The 16,991-nt window shown below is 31.7% G+C and overlaps 4 protein-coding genes across 4 annotated transcripts; 3 read left to right on the top strand and 1 right to left on the bottom strand.

Moving 5' to 3' along the window:
* Positions 1 to 317: 317 nt before the first annotated feature.
* On the bottom strand, positions 318 to 1,755 carry LOC113866406 (UPF0496 protein At1g20180-like). Its single transcript, XM_027501321.1, has 2 exons — positions 1,642 to 1,755; positions 318 to 1,555 (listed from the first exon to the last, which is right to left on the bottom strand). The coding sequence occupies exons 1-2, from the start codon at positions 1,679 to 1,681 to the stop codon at positions 534 to 536; spliced, it is 1,062 nt and encodes a 353-aa protein (XP_027357122.1). The 5' UTR covers positions 1,682 to 1,755; the 3' UTR covers positions 318 to 533.
* A 3,098-nt stretch (positions 1,756 to 4,853) lies between these two features.
* LOC113865074 (la-related protein 1C-like) lies at positions 4,854 to 8,756 on the top strand. Its single transcript, XM_027499432.1, has 6 exons — positions 4,854 to 5,663; positions 5,872 to 6,436; positions 6,513 to 6,657; positions 6,745 to 6,835; positions 7,703 to 7,774; positions 7,945 to 8,756. Exons 1-6 carry the CDS (start codon positions 5,277 to 5,279, stop codon positions 8,194 to 8,196), a joined length of 1,512 nt encoding a protein of 503 aa, XP_027355233.1. The 5' UTR covers positions 4,854 to 5,276; the 3' UTR covers positions 8,197 to 8,756.
* Positions 8,757 to 10,692: 1,936 nt separating this feature from the next.
* On the top strand, positions 10,693 to 11,444 carry LOC113866309 (protein FD-like). The gene is made up of 3 exons (XM_027501192.1): positions 10,693 to 11,010; positions 11,158 to 11,235; positions 11,376 to 11,444. Exons 1-3 carry the CDS (start codon positions 10,693 to 10,695, stop codon positions 11,442 to 11,444), a joined length of 465 nt encoding a protein of 154 aa, XP_027356993.1.
* A 3,513-nt stretch (positions 11,445 to 14,957) lies between these two features.
* Positions 14,958 to 16,047, top strand: LOC113865801 (protein FD-like). Its single transcript, XM_027500565.1, has 3 exons — positions 14,958 to 15,314; positions 15,429 to 15,506; positions 15,862 to 16,047. The coding sequence occupies exons 1-3, from the start codon at positions 14,979 to 14,981 to the stop codon at positions 15,949 to 15,951; spliced, it is 504 nt and encodes a 167-aa protein (XP_027356366.1). The 5' UTR covers positions 14,958 to 14,978; the 3' UTR covers positions 15,952 to 16,047.
* Positions 16,048 to 16,991: the final 944 nt, after the last annotated feature.

Raw genomic sequence — 16,991 nt, 5'->3', positions numbered from 1 at the left:
AAATAGCCATTTTATGCTTCATCTCATCGCCAACAAAAAACAATGTGATATGTTTGCTTTGTTGTGTACATTCATTTTTTAAAAAGAAATATAAAATAAAATCAGGTTGGACGCTTTTCCATTCTAATTTGTATGACGGGCATACCTGTAAAAGAAGCATGACTTATTAATAATTTATATAAAAAGAATAAAAGTACAGTACAGGAGGACTTACGATTGTGTGTGTTAGAAACGTTGCACCTACAAACAACGATTCTAATGCGAAAGCATGAGTCTCATCACACTTTTAATTATTTTTTCATATAATAATTTATTGAATGAAATACGCAACTATTTTTATTTTATGAAACTCTAACAATTGCCTGATACAGTAAATTCAAAGAATTACACAGACCTTTGGAAAATTGAAACCATGGGCACTCGCCAAGCCACTAGCGGAACTTTCCTCTCCGAACGGTGGATGTGACCGCGCAGAAGTTTCTCATTGCTGAAAGGAAAAGATCATGGGGTGCCGATTTTATTTATTTTTTCTTTTAACATTGTGTCTCCGTAATTTCTTGCATAAGTAGCCTTCTAGATCTGTTCACAGTAAGAAAACACAAGTAAACATGCTCTTCAAGCTCTTCCAACATATCCAAAAAGTTATATTGATTATCATCAAACTCCTTGACGACCCTCTTCAATGTTTCACACTTGCCATTGGTCTTCAAACATATATCAGCAACCTCTCTCCAGTGTTCAACCTCATCGTCTAATCTCTTAACCATACGGCTCATAGTATCCAAGTCATTGATCAATATATAAACCCCTTTGGCTGCAACATCAAGTTGCTCACACAATCTTCTAGAAGAGCTTGTGTTATTGTTAAGCCTCTCATGAATCCCCTTAAATCTCTTCCTTACCAAACCAAATAGGCTTAGACTACCCACTACACAAGGTGCAACCGCTAACCCAATTGTGCTATGAAACGCAAACACCAATAAAGCCACCACAAGAGCGCTTTGTGCAATCACTAATCCAATTCCTCCAACCTTCATGCAAACTCGCTTTATTGCCAACATTCTTCGAATTTTCGTTCTCTTTGACATTAATCTACGAAGGAGGATCATGTATCTATCGTGAATGTCACGGAACATAATAATGGACAAAGGGTTACTTTGTATTACGAAGGAAGAAAGTCCGGTGCAATTGGCCTTTTGGGATTGGTCCTTGACAAAAGTGGCGACTCTTGCATAAGAACATCGAGTTTGATGGATGGCTTGAAGGATTGTGTCGCAACAACGGCATGCTTCTAAGCTGGCCTCAAAGTAGTCCACCAGAAGAGGGTGCAACTTCATGTTAGTTATAATTTCTTGCCGAGGTTCTAGCAAATATTCAGTGAGGTGCATGAAAGAAGGTGTGGGAGAGAGTGGTCTTGTGCTTGGATTTCTTAGCTGCCCGTGTGCTTTGTTGCATATTTCAACGTATGATTTCGTTCTGAATGCTTCAAGGTATTCTCCATTCACGTTTGGCGTGCCACATAAGCTACCTTCTTCGCGTTCTTTCCTTGATCTACCTGGTTATTTTGCATCAAATGAATTTCATTATTTAGTTAAATAGCTAATTATTGGACCATGAAGAAGAAGAAATAATTAAACTCACCCGTTCTTCGCAAGGGCGTTAGCCACCTAGAGTTTGTCATCTCCTAAATAAAATGTGTTTATTAGAGATCGATTAATTTTATTATGATGATTTTATATATATATAAATCTGTGTATTTGTACATACACGAAGAGGAAGAGATATATAGAGATCAAGAAATGTTGTGGGTTTCTGACTTGCGGAGAAATTAAGAAGAAACCATTTGGCAATAGGCACCACCACAAAATGTGTGTTATGTTGTGTTATGGCTTTGAGTACAAGTAATTAGCTTACTTCACACGGTGTGTTTTCCTACGTGGACAGACATGGACAACTCTCCCATTTCAATTCATCTACGGTAAACTAGACGACTTCTTTGGTATCATAGTCACTATTTAAGTCAAATAAAGAAAAGTTTACTAATTAAGCTTTAACATCAATTTTTTTTTTCAATAAAAATTTGTTAACTTCAATCCTTAATGTTAAAGATAAATAACTAATAATAGTAAAATTTTATTAAAAAAATATTTATTATATTTTTATATCTTTAATATAATAACTATGTTTTTTATAAAAAAAAATATATTTATAAATATTTAAATTCAGCTTTAAGAGTTAAAAAAAAAAAAAACCTTTACAATATGTTGATATTGGACATGGATATGTCCTACTTCATGATGGTTCGGCCAATTAAGTTGTAGAAGTGATATGACTTGAAGGATCTTGCTGGTACCACCGTCTCCATCCTTGTGTGTTCTCTTATGCGCGTTCTGAATTGGAGGATTAAATCTCTCTGCCTCATCTCAAATTTTTGAATGATTAATTAAGTCTTAATTATTAGTTGATGAGATGTATAGATTGATTAATGTGTTTTGAATCTTAGACGACACGGAGGATTAACTTTTGTATATTAAACTATTACTTGGTTAAGTAATCTGTGCACAATTTATTAACAAAGTTAATTATAGCACAGATAATAGAAATTACGTAAATATAAAATCACACATATGAAATGATCTTCATTCCAATTAAGTCTGCAAAAATTTGCCCATAGAGGCTCTGTATTTTTCCATAAAGTTATGAATGATTTTGGAAAATTAAAGTTTGTTTCCGAAATCCTGACCTGAGATAACTATTGATAACGAAGGCGTAGTGAGTAAGATAGGAAGCACATATGGCATTATAGAAACATATTAACGTGGGGTCTTGCAACTCTCGTTCAATCTTTATCTGTTTGCCACGTTATTTGAGAATATCCCTACGGACTTTGCAATGTCATTATTTCAACATTTTTAGAACTAAGAAAGTAAGGATTACAGGTTATCTCTTCACCTATTCAGAAATTCGTTTCTTGCAGAAGCAACAGATGATATTTGAGTGATTAATTACGTCAGCTCGTCCCTCGAGTAGCAAGATTGAAATTAGGGAACACAAAATACTCCTATCAGGACATATTTGCAAATAACAATTTGTTTTATATGAGTAAAATTACTTTCATAGACTTAATTAAACAATATTTTTTTACTTGTTTATTAATGTGACAGGTGAAAATATTATTATTATGAGCTTTTTATATTTTAAAAAATCAATTTTCAAAATCACGTGTTTACATTCTCATAAACTAAATTTTAGAACTGTTAACATTTTTAAAAATAAATTTTTAGAACTATAATTCTATAATTTTAAAAATTAATTTTTAAAATTAAAATTCTACACTTACTTTTGAAAGTTAATATTTAAAAGTATAACATACTAATTCTAAAAAATTATTTTTGAAATGGTTAATAATTTCAAAAGATAATTTTGAAATTATACAACTCTAATTCTAAAAATTAATTTATAAAAATTTAGAATCTTGATATTAAAAATTCAGTTCTAAAAGTGGAATTTTTTTTATAAATAGTTAGTTATTTAAAAAAATTCAAAAGATCATCGACATTAAAAGGATAATATGAACACTAATTTATTGAAAAAAATTAAAAAACAGTAACAATGGTTGGAATACATTTAAAGAAAGTGACAATAAAAAATGGTTAAATTTTTTTTTAATAATTTAAATTACAGTTATAAATATTTAAAATATAATTTTTACACAAATTATTAATGAGAGTGTGAAAAAGAAAAAAAATCCCCTTTTTTGAAATGCGAATGTGTCTTAGTTGCTAACGACAGATTTGTGATTATTTGTCTTTTAGTTCATGTAAAATAAATTAAAAAACAAATTTTTTTTAACTATTAATTTAAATAAAATAGTTTATAAATATATTTACTTTTAAATTAATGATAATACTTTTTTTAACATGTTTCTTTCACTTTAAAAAAGTAATCGGAATGTTTATTCAACAATATTGCTTAGATGAAATATTATATGTGTTTTTTTAATAGAATTTTACTTTAACGTGGATGTGTAATGTTAACTTTTATTATATAAATTACTAAAATAAATATTCAATTTACTTAACGAATAATACTAAACATCTATAATATTGTCTAAATTTTCCTCTTTTTTTTTTTATTAGAATTATTCCTTTGTATCAGCTTATTACTAAAGTGCATAGTGCTATTCGTGAGCTCTGTTGAAGTTGTTTGGGACTTGCGTTTTTCTCATGCTTTTTTTTAATCCTTTATTGATTTATTTTTTTATAATAATTATAATATTGCTTATTATTGTTATTATTATTATATTTTTAAATATGATATTATTGAGTATTATTTGTATCTTTTATGATATTGTTTTATCAACATGTTTGTTTTACAATAATAATATAGCATAGACATAATAATATTTTTGCATTATCTTTATCATGTGATGCAAATATTTTAGTATTGAATATTTGATTGTTTAAGATATTATTTTTTAAAATTTTAAATCTTGATATATCACATAAAATTGAAGATACTTTTTAAATAAACTAAAATTCAATATTATTATAATCTTAATCAATCTTAATTTAAATTTTAAAATTTTTATAGTTTTTCTTAATTTCAATTCCTTTAATATTAAACAAAATAATAAAATATATTATTAATTATTAATTATGTAGATTAGACTGCTTGCATTGGAAAAAGGCCCAGGCTTGTGCAAGGCAGAGGGTAACAGAGTAAACGAATTACTTTTATTATTAAAGTGGGCTTAACAATAAAAGTAGAAGAGGGGAAAAAAAAAATAAAAAGGCCCCGAAGAAGACGTGCAAATTTAGGTTTGATAACAGGTAGGCAATAGCTGCTACAACACTGTTTCTGTTTGAGTCGTAAAACAGAACGAGGAGAGGAGAGAGAGAGGAGAAGAGAAGAGAAGAGAAGAGAAAAGGGGAAGAACAGATCGCAGGTTTCGAGAGGACAGTGAGAGTGAGAGCAAAGCGCAATAGCCAGAGGAAGAGGGAGAGGGTTGTGCCACTGCAATCTCTCTTTGTCACAGTTTTCTTCGTTGCCCCCTTCTACCATCACAAACCCTAACTCATTCTTTCTTCTTCTTCTTCTTCTTCTTCTTCTTCTTTCATTTATTTATTTATTTTTTGAAACAATTTTCATCGGTTACCATCATCGATTCGTTAATTTGTCCATCGATTTATTTATCCATGTTTTGGTTCATACACTGATCAATCAAAAACCCATCCATCAATCTTTCTGCGCGGAACCAGAAACCCTAATTGGCAATGGTTACCACCACAGTTGATTCTTCTTCTAACCATCACTCGCCCACTAGTGCCGCTGCTAGCCCTAAGTTCCCGCGAAAAAACCTACCCTCTCCCTGGGCTCAGGTCGTTCGCGGCCCAGACACCGAGCCCAACCGTCAATCGCCGCCGTCTTCTTCTTCCTCTTCATCATCCCTTGATTCCGTTAATTCTAACGGTGCCGTCATAGATATCCCTACGAAACCTGCTTGGAAGAGACCCTCCAATGTCAACGCCGAGGTTGGTCCCGTAATGGGTGCTGTCTCATGGCCCCCTTTATCTGAATCCACCAAGCCTTCGGCTAAATCGACACCTGATTCTACTTCTCCCAAGACTCCCACTGATGATGGGTCACTCTCCACTCCTCAGGTTCCGTTTGTTATCTCGAAATTCTGTTAATTCGACAAAAGAACGAATTTAATTTATTAATCTGAGGGGTCTATAGGTTCGTAATGTGGTAATGTAGTTTTTTAATGATGGCATATGTTCGCATTATCAAAGAGTTGAGTGGGTGTATTAGATTGTGTGTTTACAGAAAATAGTGGTGGTGAGTGGTGACCTTTCTGTTGTTTTGTAGGTGCCTGTTATTTCAGACTCCTCTCAGAAACAAGCTAGTAGTAACGTGAAACCTAATCCTGTGATGAACTATAATAGACAAAGATCGATGAAGCGGGGAGGTGCCAATGGCAATGGCGTTGGGCCTGGTCCTGCACAGAACATCTACTCCAACCCTTCCCCAAATCTTCCACCGCCGTCACCACCCTTTCCTGTGCTTCAGATCCCGCCAAGTACGTTTGCGAATGGGGTACCTGTGGTTCCAGTTCCTTCTCCGAGAGATCCTTACAGGAATAACTGGGATGCAAGACCTCCGGTTGGGGGTTTTACGCCACCCATGAATGGACAACGGAGTCCCTCTCGCAGGGGTAATGTTGGGCATCATCCACGTGGGGATGGTACCTATCATAACAGTTATGGCAACAGGCGTGATCAGGATCGTGGAGGTTATACAAATTCTCGAGATGCTCATGTACATCAGCAGAGGATGCCACCAAGGGGATTAATGAGGCCTCCACCACCTAATCCTGCTTCGTTTATGGGGCCTCAGCCTTTGCGACCCTTTGCAAATCCTGCTGGGTTTCCTGGTCAGTTTAGTTATTCTTTTATTTGATTGGTTGCTACATCAAAACAAAACTAATGCCCCCGTCTCCTTCTTTTTAGAATTCTATTATTTTCCAACACTACAGTTTGAACCCTTTGGGGGCATGCCATTCTTCACACATGCACCTCCTCCTGCAATGTTCTTCCCTGTTGCAGAAACTCCCCTGACCAATACGATTGCCAACCAAATTGACTATTACTTTAGGTAATTTTGTTTGTTCTCTGTTATTTAGTTTGCTGTCAAATCCTTGGCTGTTGAATTTTCTATTCATTATTGATTTGTTTTTGACAGTGATGTTAATTTAGTGAAAGATGAGTTTTTAAGGTCCAACATGGATGAACAGGGTTGGGTTCCAATTTCTTTGATTGCAAGCTTCCCACGTGTAAGTTAATTGTGCTTGATTAAGCAATACTTTCAACACTTTCTCTGCTAAGCACTTGAATTATGATGCGTGTGTGGCATGTTGGAGACTTGGAGCCAAAATTTTGCAGCTAGAATTTATGTATATTGGTGATATTTGATACACTTCCTGATATTATGGTTGGTTGATTTTAAGCTTGTAATAGTCATTTGTTCGTTGTGGACAGCTAAACAATAGATTCTTGTTCACCTTATAAGAAGCAGATAATGAATTTTATTAGATTTCATTTCGTTCATCCTATTGTAAATGATACAAACAATGACAGCTAATATCATTCCTTTCTATGCCTCTCCATTTGATCCAAACGTAGCCTGGGACATCTCTTAAACTCCTCAAGCAGCACAACAATTGCATTGGGCTTGTGTTTTGAGGGGTTTAAACTTTAGAAAAGACATTGATCCTAGTATTGTAAGAAAATTTCTGAAAGTGGAAAGTGTATATCGCTGGTCAAATTTTCTCCTGAATATTTCTTTTTGAAGCATTAATTTTCTTTTAAAAGTTCAGATGTTTGATACTTATTTTTCATAGAAAAATAAGTTAAAATTATTTTTTAGAATGCAAACAATTTGGAGACGTAAGAAAGACTTACATGCAGATATGAAAAGGTTGAACAAAGAAATTAATGGTTATAAGTAAACATTAGTATGTGGAAATTCAATGTAATATTGGTATAGCTTTTGAATTTGCTTGAGATATTATTTACTGAAATAAGTGGTCATTGAAGTTTGCATTTTGAATTGAGTGTATCCAGTGCAAAAGTCAAGTTGCGACATTAAACTTTCATAATGCGAAGTATTTTTGCTCTAAAGAAAATTCCATTTTTTGCAGGTTAGAAGTTTGACAAGCAACATTAAATTGATATTGGATTCATTGAGAACTTCCACTGTTGTGGAAGTGCAGGTAAGTTCTTATTTTTATATTATTTGGTGTCATTCTACTTTCACTGCACACTTCAGTTCATCGCCATGTTAGTGATGTAATAGAGGTGTTTGAAGTATATTTAATAGTCCTGAAGCGATTCAATTTATTATATTTTCTAATTAGTTAATTGTCCCTCTACTTTGCCACAGGGTGACAAGTTGAGGAGGCGTAATGAGTGGATGAAGTGGCTGCCCTCTACTCAGCTTCGGGCCAATTCTGATTCAATGTCTCCTGGCGAATCAAGTGGCAATAACCTAGCAGCTGATTTTGAAAAGATCACAGTGCACGAAGAAACTACAGATAAAGTTAATTCTGAACCTACCACCAACGGTGATGCTGCAGGAGAGTCCTCCACTCAGTCTAAACTCCCCAATGGTGATGCTACAGGGAGCAGGAGTTAAAACAACTCATTGTGTCTACTCCATCCCAAAATACCTGGGCCATTCTAGTCTGGCCCCGATTGCAAAAGTATTTGCTTTGGAAGGGATGGTCGGTAGGTTGTTTGGAAGTTTGATTCCTTTCTACAGTGACTGAGGTCGATTTTGGTAGCAATTTTGAGTCAAATAGGGAAAGAAATAAGAATTCTTCGGAATTATTATGGTCTAAAGAAAGAAAAGATTAACGAGACATAGAAGAAATTTAGAATTTTGATTGAGGCAAATTTAATGAGTTTTTGGTTTTGTATAGCTTTATATTTGCCACAGCTGATTTATTCTTTATTTTCGGGTGGTTTATGGTGGTATGTGTGGGTAAAGTATTATTTATCAATGGAACTGAGTTGGGATCGTGCTAAGTTGCCTTGCTATTTTGATGATTTAGGCTCTTGATGATTGTTCTGTGTGAGCGCATAACTAGGTACATATTAATAGATAGTTTTCCTATTTTATGCTTCTGGCTTAATTATACTTTGTGATTTCTTGTTTCAATTTTTTTTCTCCAAATTTTTCCATCACCATTTTTTCCACCATTTTGATGTAGATATTTCATTTGCCCGAGTTGTTTTCCTGATAGGGACTTGAGGCTCATTGCTAGTAGTTTTGACTAGATTATGCTTGGTTTTTCTGATTATTTTATTAAAAATAGCAGTAAAAATGTATTATGGAAGCTTTTTTCATTCACCGATAGGCTTAGTTTATTTTGGGGTAAATTATTCGTAGAAGTCAATCGAGACGACTGTATGAGTATCTGTATTTGTTTATACGTTTTAAAATATATAAAATTAAAATTATTTTAATTAGTTTGGTGCTACAAATAAATGAGTATTTAATCAAATATTATAGCTAGCAAAAGCTGGTCCAGTTGATAAGAATTTGATTCGGATCAAGATTTTTTCCGTTTTGGTGCGGCGCAAATAGGATAGTACAGTAAAGCAAAATTTTTTATTTTCGCTTAAGTAGAAAATAAAATCAATGTACCAGGAGAGAATCCGAATTCAATTTGATTCATGTTCTACAAGAATGTAAATTTAAATCTTACTGCCTGTATGCCATAACCCACCTAAAATTTTTGTAAAAAAAATAAATAATAATATATGAAATTTTGACAGATTTTGAAGAGGATAAACTTTAAAAGTGTTTTGAGAATGTAAGTCACCAAAATAGTTATTTCTTAAAATTTGTTATATTATATTTAAACATTTTAAAATTACTTTAGTTGTTTCAATAACATGATGTACATTCTGTAATTCTGTTATGTAATTGAATTGTTTAATTGTGCTTGAAGTTTGATTTAAAAATAATTAAATAATTTGTTTTGTACAGTTTATAATTAAGATATGAAGTAGTATTTTTATTTAACTCAATAGCAGTTAATGAATTCAGATGAGTATCGAAGTACTTGCAAAGTACTTAAACATAAAAAAATTTTAAAAAATAAATATCACAGTATCCCCACCCAAATGTGTGCAGGTACGATCCCTGCATAGAATCGTCATCGTAGGGAATAAGAAAAAGGTTTGATAGGCCTAAACTACGAAAAGCCTAAGACTTGTTCTAAATTAAATGCTAGTGCCAATTGGTCACGTTCTCGGATTATTAATAATTTTAAAATCAAAATAATTTATAAATAACTTTAATAGAAAAATTTAAATAAAATAATTTCCTAGAATTTGTTGTTTCTACTCTACGAAATATGAGATGTATTTTCAAAGCCAAAATCTCATGTTAGACGGGCTTCTGTGGCAAGGTGACAATTGATTGTTAAGAGAATTCCCAGGGGTGACAATTAGTAATTAAAATAAAAATGATATTTTTAGCAATAGAAAATATAATTAATCCATCCATATATATATATATATATATCTGAATATAATTCTTATGTTTTAGAAGACATATGTTAATAAGTTATAATCTTGAATTTGTTAACATATTTTTAAGAATGTAACATACAAAATCCCTCTAAAAAAATTAAATAAAAGTATATTAAAAATTGAGGATGTTAATATAGCCTCACCTGTCCTTTAGGAATATTCATAAATTACAAATTAAATTCGATAAAATACTCGTAAAAGTGTAACTTATTAATACAATTTAAAAAAAGAAGTAAATATGAGTGTATTATTAACCTTATATATATATATATATATATTTTTGGAAGTTCAAAATAACGTTTTGATTAAAGGTACATTTAAAGGATAAAAAGTATGACTAAGCATACACTAATTCATACTACAATAGAGATTTACAGTTCCAATAAAAGGGGGAAAAAAGAGAGATAGTAGTACTTTGATTAGTTTAATTGTGGGGGTTGGGGGAGATGGGACCCTCTTGCCTACCCCAAATGTAGCAATACCACTCTTGTTACCAAAGACAGTAAAAAAGGTACACGAGTATGTATCCATGGCCTCATCACCCATCTGAATCTTCAGCCACTCTGTGATGTCTAACTCAGAGACAGCGATGGCCTCACTCTTCCCCACTTCTCCATCTCCTTCTTCACTTCGACAAACACCTTCAACCAACGCTAAATCCATTGAACATGTCTGGAACGACATTAAACTTTCCTCTCTCTCTAACTGCTCCTTAGACCTCAACCTCAACAATCCCACATCGCTTGCTGCTGATTCTTCTTTTCTTAAACGACATACTCCACCCACCTTTCTTTCCGCTCCTAACCCTTCCTTTGATGCTAATTGCGACCCCAATATCAACAAAATGGTTCAACGAGATATCTATGATAAACGACATAAACGCATGATCAAGAATCGAGAATCTGCAGTTCGCTCTAGAGCCAGAAAACAGGAAACTCTCTTTCTTCACTCTCTACTTAATTAATGCTAATAACTGAATTATTAAACCCCTTTTAATTTTTTCCCTCCTTTCTTAATTATTTTTTTTATAACTCCTAGAAATCAATTTGTGCAGGCTTATAGAAAAGAGTTGGAAATTAAAATTGCCCGTTTAACGGAAGAGAATTCCAGACTAAGAAAACAACTGGAAGAGGTCAGCTTCAGTTATTTTTAATGTTTACTTTGTAAGTTTGAACTGAACGGGAATTAATTAAGGAAAGCACTTCTTGATCCTTATTCAGTACTGAGAGTGAAAGAAAATGAAGAGTTTTTGTGGCGTTTGTTTTGTTACAGTTGCAGATTCGCGTGGCTATGCCTCCCAGAATGGGAACACTGTATAGAACCTCAACATCTCCATTTTGAGAAGGAAACATGGAACTCTTTTTCTTGTATGTTTTCACGTTCCAAAAGTTTGAGATAAGAAAGATAATGAGGCTTTCGGGTGTAAAGGGCATGCTAAAAAGTGAGTTTTGGTACTTTCTGTGATATTTCTTCGTCCTGCAGATTGCAGATCCTTGTAAGCACATTGCTGTTTGACCAGAATTAGGGTTGTTCCTACTTGTAAGTTGCAATTTTATTTTTTCTAATTGCTGTAGATTATTGGAAGCTACTTTCTAACGATGCTTAATGTATAATTAAAATACGTTTTCTTGGATTAAAGTAACATATTATAAGATAGTGAAGATGTATTAATTATTTGTACCACTAAATGATGTAAGTTACTTTCTTTAGATGCCTAAGAGTGTTTTGAATGTATTTATTAAAAAAGAATTACGGTTCAGTTTGTACTAATTTTTGTTTTTTTGGTAATTTAGATTGAAACGGTTATGTTAAAATTTATTTTTCTTAAGAAATGATATTTTTTAGTTAATAAAAAATTAAATTTTATTAATTAAGCTAATAATATAATCTTTTATATATATATATATATATATATATGTGTGTGTGTGTGTTCAGGTCAGGGTTTATTTGAAAATAAAATATAAAAATAATATAGATTAGTCATTTATAATTTAATTTAATTTTTAAATGAAAATTAAAAATTGAATTGAACTAAGTAAAAAATAAAATTAAGTTCTAGGTTTTTAAAATTTTTAATTAACATTTTGTTTTTTTTTTCATAATTAAGTTAGTTTGGAGGTTTAGAATGGTTTAGGATGATTCTTCAACACTCATTTATCTGTCTACAAGTAAAATAAAGCAAAATTACATAAGATCAAATAGAATAGTTTTAATATTTTATAATGGGTTCATTCTGCTACATTTCACTTCATTTTAAACAAATAATACAGAGAATCCAACTAATGATTTACACTGTTCCTTCAGTTGCATTCATATATTTATTTTCCTACTATCAGTCTCTGTCTCTCGACAAGCGCCAAGATATCAACATAAAGACAAAATTTGTGGTTGTATATTTTTTACATTTTTTAATAACAATTAGGAGAGAAATATATATAAATTAAGTGAAATAAAATGAAAAATTCGATTGAAAAGTATATTAAAAAATGTTACAAAAAGTGAAGTAATGCCCACACATATTTAAGGAAATAGTTTATGTATCTTTGTGGGATTGTCCTATATTTAACACGCTTAGTGGATTTCTTGGGGTCGCTATCACTTTCCTAGATTTTTCTCAACGTTAACTTTGATACTTAATTGGTTGTCGTCTTGCGAATTAGAAGATATCTCATTGGGATATTGCCTATGTACGTTTATAAAAATAGTTGGCAGATATTCTTTGGCTGTCTTCTAATTAGAAAGAAAAAAGAAATAAAAAGGATGTAATAGATAAGGTGAATGATGTGCTAAGATATGAAAAGATAAAAAGACATACCTTTAATTATTGTAAATATGATTAGTTTTTTTTTTATTTAACTTTTTACATTAATTTTAGTTTTTATAAATTTTAAATTGTTTTTATTATTGTTTATTGATAATGGGACACACATTTTAGATATATTATCTCGCTTATTAACACGAAAGGATTGTTTACATGACATCAATCACATCATAACATACATAACACCGCATATAATGGGATAATATGAATTATTTAAAAATAAATGTAGTCATATTTGTTGAGAATAAACACACATTCTATTGTTTGTTTTGAGGTTAAACTGAATTTATATTAATTTTAAATTAGTAAATATAATTAAAACGAAAACTTTTAGTGGTTTTAATAATAGTTTTTATGATGAACAATATGTCATGGTGGGAGAATTGATTTTAGAAATTTGTCAAAATGGGTTTAAAAAGAATCGTGTATATTTAAAAGTTTACTATAACATTACAATTTTTGTACTGGTCGTTTTATTTATATAAAAAAATCTAATAGAATAAATAAAAATAGAAGTGTTATTATGAAATTATGAATAAATTTGATGTAAGTAAAGATAGTAACTAAAACAATAGTATTTATAATTTGTTTTCGTCCTGCAGTATGGGTTTGACTGGTGTGGTTGAATCTAAACCACAAACAGAAAAGGTAATGCCGCCATGTTGGTTCATCCTTTTCCTGCTTCAGTCAATATTAATGAAGCAAGTTGGGAGCATTTTTGGTAATTCTGTAGTTGGGTTTCCATTTGCCGAGATGGACAAGTATTGTCTTACTCTATTGTGTAGTCGCCCTTAGGGTGCCATTTTCTGGTATGTAGTTGAGCAAAGATTCTCTGTAGCCACATTCTGTCACTTTTACCAAAATCTTAAAAGAAGGAAACAGCGTGCTGTGCAGACACACTTGCTCCTTTTCTGGTAGCCTTCTCTCACCCCTCTCATCACCACTTAAATTTGCTTATACTTCAATATTATCGGTTAAGATTTTTATATTAGATCTATAAATTATAATTTTAAAGATGTTTTTAAATTACAGTATTTATTTAAAATGATTTATCAAATTAATATAATTTTAAAAATATATTACCAAATTATGGGAATGCAATGTGACGCCTGTTCTGTATATCTGAGTGATGTCATTGGATATATATAACACCTACAAAATTTTGCGTAATTTTAATTGTCGCTTATATGATATTTATATATTTAAATAATACGATGTTGTTTCTATATGTTGACTTTGTGTTATAATAATATTATACGTATTATAGTAGTGTAGTATATTTGAACACAGTACTATATTTAAAACTTGAAGTTTCATTCTAATATGAAGTAGTTATTTTTAGTGTATAACAATAGTGTTTTAAGAAATCATTGTCTTTAATTAATGATAGGGTGACTTTTCAAGAAAGTATTTTTTCAAATGATAAAATTTATTTTTAATTAACTATTTTCAAATGACAAAATTTTTCGCTTACTTATCAATGAAAATGTTTAACAAAATTGGCAAATAAAAATAATTGCACATTAAAAAACTAGTTAAAAGTAAAAAAAAAATTAAAAATTTACAAGTTAACTTGTTAAATTAAAAGTATTTAGAAAAATTATTATTAAATTAATTGTTAAATATGAAATGATATAAAAGACATACTTAATAACTTAGTCACCATATGATTTTTAATTATATATTTCTCAAATAATTATACCTTTTTATTTTATTCTCTTTTAAATTTATTACGAAATAAAACAAAATAATATTATAATTTTGGTAATTTAATATGTTAGAAAAATGATGTAGAAATTAAACATAAAGTATTTAATATTAAAAAATTATAAATCTTGAACAAAAGAACTAATGAGGGTTAATCTCATTAAGATAGAACAATATTTAAGGAGAGCTTGAAATTTACTGTGAATGCGAAGACTTGGTTAATAATTTACAGATGAAGATGAAGGAAGCGCCCATCTTGTCCTGCGATTAATGAGGTGGACCTGTTTGTCAACCCCAAAGCTGGTGAGACTAATGCGATCCAAACACAGTAATGGCATAGTCACCCCATGGCATCATCAGCAGGTAACAGTAATCGCAAGATCCATGTCCCAAATTCACCGTCATCCATTCCCCAAACCCAAACACAAACACAAACACAAACACCCTTTCGCAACCTCATCCTTCACCAGTTCTTGCCCCTATCCACTGCCTCTGCCTCTAATCCCACATCGCCCTCTCAACCCACTTTCACTTCTAACTCTCTCTCTCATCACTCTTTTTTGAAATCTTCCACCATGTGTCACTCCGAAAGGGAAACCTGCGACTCCTCTGATTCTGAACAAAGGTTTAAGCGCCTCATTAGGAACCGAGAATCTGGTGCTCGCTCCAGAGCCAGAAAACAGGAAACTCATCTCTTTCTCAATTTCTTCATATTCTCAACTCTCAGAAAAAAAATCCCTTCTCTCTCTCTCTCTCATTTTTTCAATTTTTAACGCCGACAACAACATTTTCTGCAGGCTTATAAAGACGAGTTGGAAACTAAACTTGCCCTTTTAATCGAAGAGAATTCCAGACTCAGAAAACAAATAGAAGAGGTCAGTCATTTATTTCTCTTTATAATTTTTTTTATGGGATCTTAATCAGTTTTATTGTTGAGGATCCAAGCACCAACCTTTTATGTTTTTTTTGGTTCAATTTTCATGTTATTGCAAATTGAACAGGATTAATTATGGATTCCTTAGTGCTTGCTCAGTACTCAGTGGAAGTAAATGTAAAGAATAATTCTTACAAATTCTCTTATTTATTAAATAAAAAATAAATATATTTTAGATTTTAAAGATATTAAATACATTAACTTTCATTTAATATTTAGTTAAGATAAGAGGATATAACATTACTCAATTGTGAATAGTTTCTGCGGCTTTAATTTCTGGGTTAATTTTGTTACAGTTGCAGTTGCGGCTGATGTCCCCGGGTAGTTCTAATGCTAAACCTTCCAAAATGCGCACTCTGTGTAGAACCTTAACATCTCCATTTTGAGAAGGAAGCAGAAGCACCACTTGCAACCTGCAAAAGGGGTAAAAGAATTGGTCTTGGTACTCTCTATAACAAGGGCCTTTCCCTGTGTTTTCTGTAAAGAGGGTATAGTGTTTGTCTGTGTCCTATCAGGGCTAATACCACGCGTTTCTATTTCCTTTTCACAATTTATTTTCTCCCTTTTATGGAAAGACAATCCAATCCTCCAATCTCCCATTTTTCTTCATATTACCCTCAGTTAAAAGACAATGCTTCAAAAATTGAATGGGCAGTTAAATTAGTTTAATCATAAGTTGGATTTGTTTTCTTTTATTTATTCAGTTTAATTGTAACTTGATTATAAATTCAATCACTCGAACGTATTAGAGTATGCTTTAGAAATTTTTAATTTGCTTTTTAAGGCACTTCTATCATATCGCATTTGCCATTTGATAAGATGAATTAAAGTAAAACACAATTAATTTGATATTATTATATAAAGTAAATTTTTTATAAGCTAGTATCGGATCACGTGTTATCTCTATAATTACAACAACGCTTATGGTGTCCACTAGGGTACCATTATTTCTTTTTATTATACGTATAATATTTATTAGATGACTAGTTGAAACTGGTTTTGTTTCCATTTGTAGCCCAACTCAAGCAAGCATTCCCCTTCCCACTCTCTCCCCAGGCTCCGTTTTTAATCGGCACCCATTTTCTCTTTGCCATTGAATTTGTGGATTGAAGGCAAAATTCTCCCATTGACCAAAAAGAAAAAGGAAAAATTCTTCGTCAACAACACCTGAAACAATCGAAAGAATCTTACCACTTTGATTGGCCACCTTGCTTCCATTCCCAGAGACTTCATGGGTCACTTCTCGTTTATGCAGTTTCATGTGCATTTGGTCTTTCATCAAAATCGACCAATCCCAGATTTCCTATTTGAAGGTCAATAGTTTAAAAACTTTTAAAGCCACTTTGGAAACTCTCCATTGAAATAAATATGTAAATAATCACTAAACCAAAATAAATTGAATGGCATATACAAAACATGAATACGG

This window comes from Abrus precatorius, unplaced genomic scaffold (assembly GCF_003935025.1).
Source record: "Abrus precatorius isolate BTA unplaced genomic scaffold, Abrus_2018 Scaffold4, whole genome shotgun sequence".
NCBI classification, from domain to species: domain Eukaryota; kingdom Viridiplantae; phylum Streptophyta; class Magnoliopsida; order Fabales; family Fabaceae; genus Abrus; species Abrus precatorius.
Note: the sequence above shows the minus strand (reverse complement) of the source record. Positions and strands in the feature narration are given on the sequence as shown.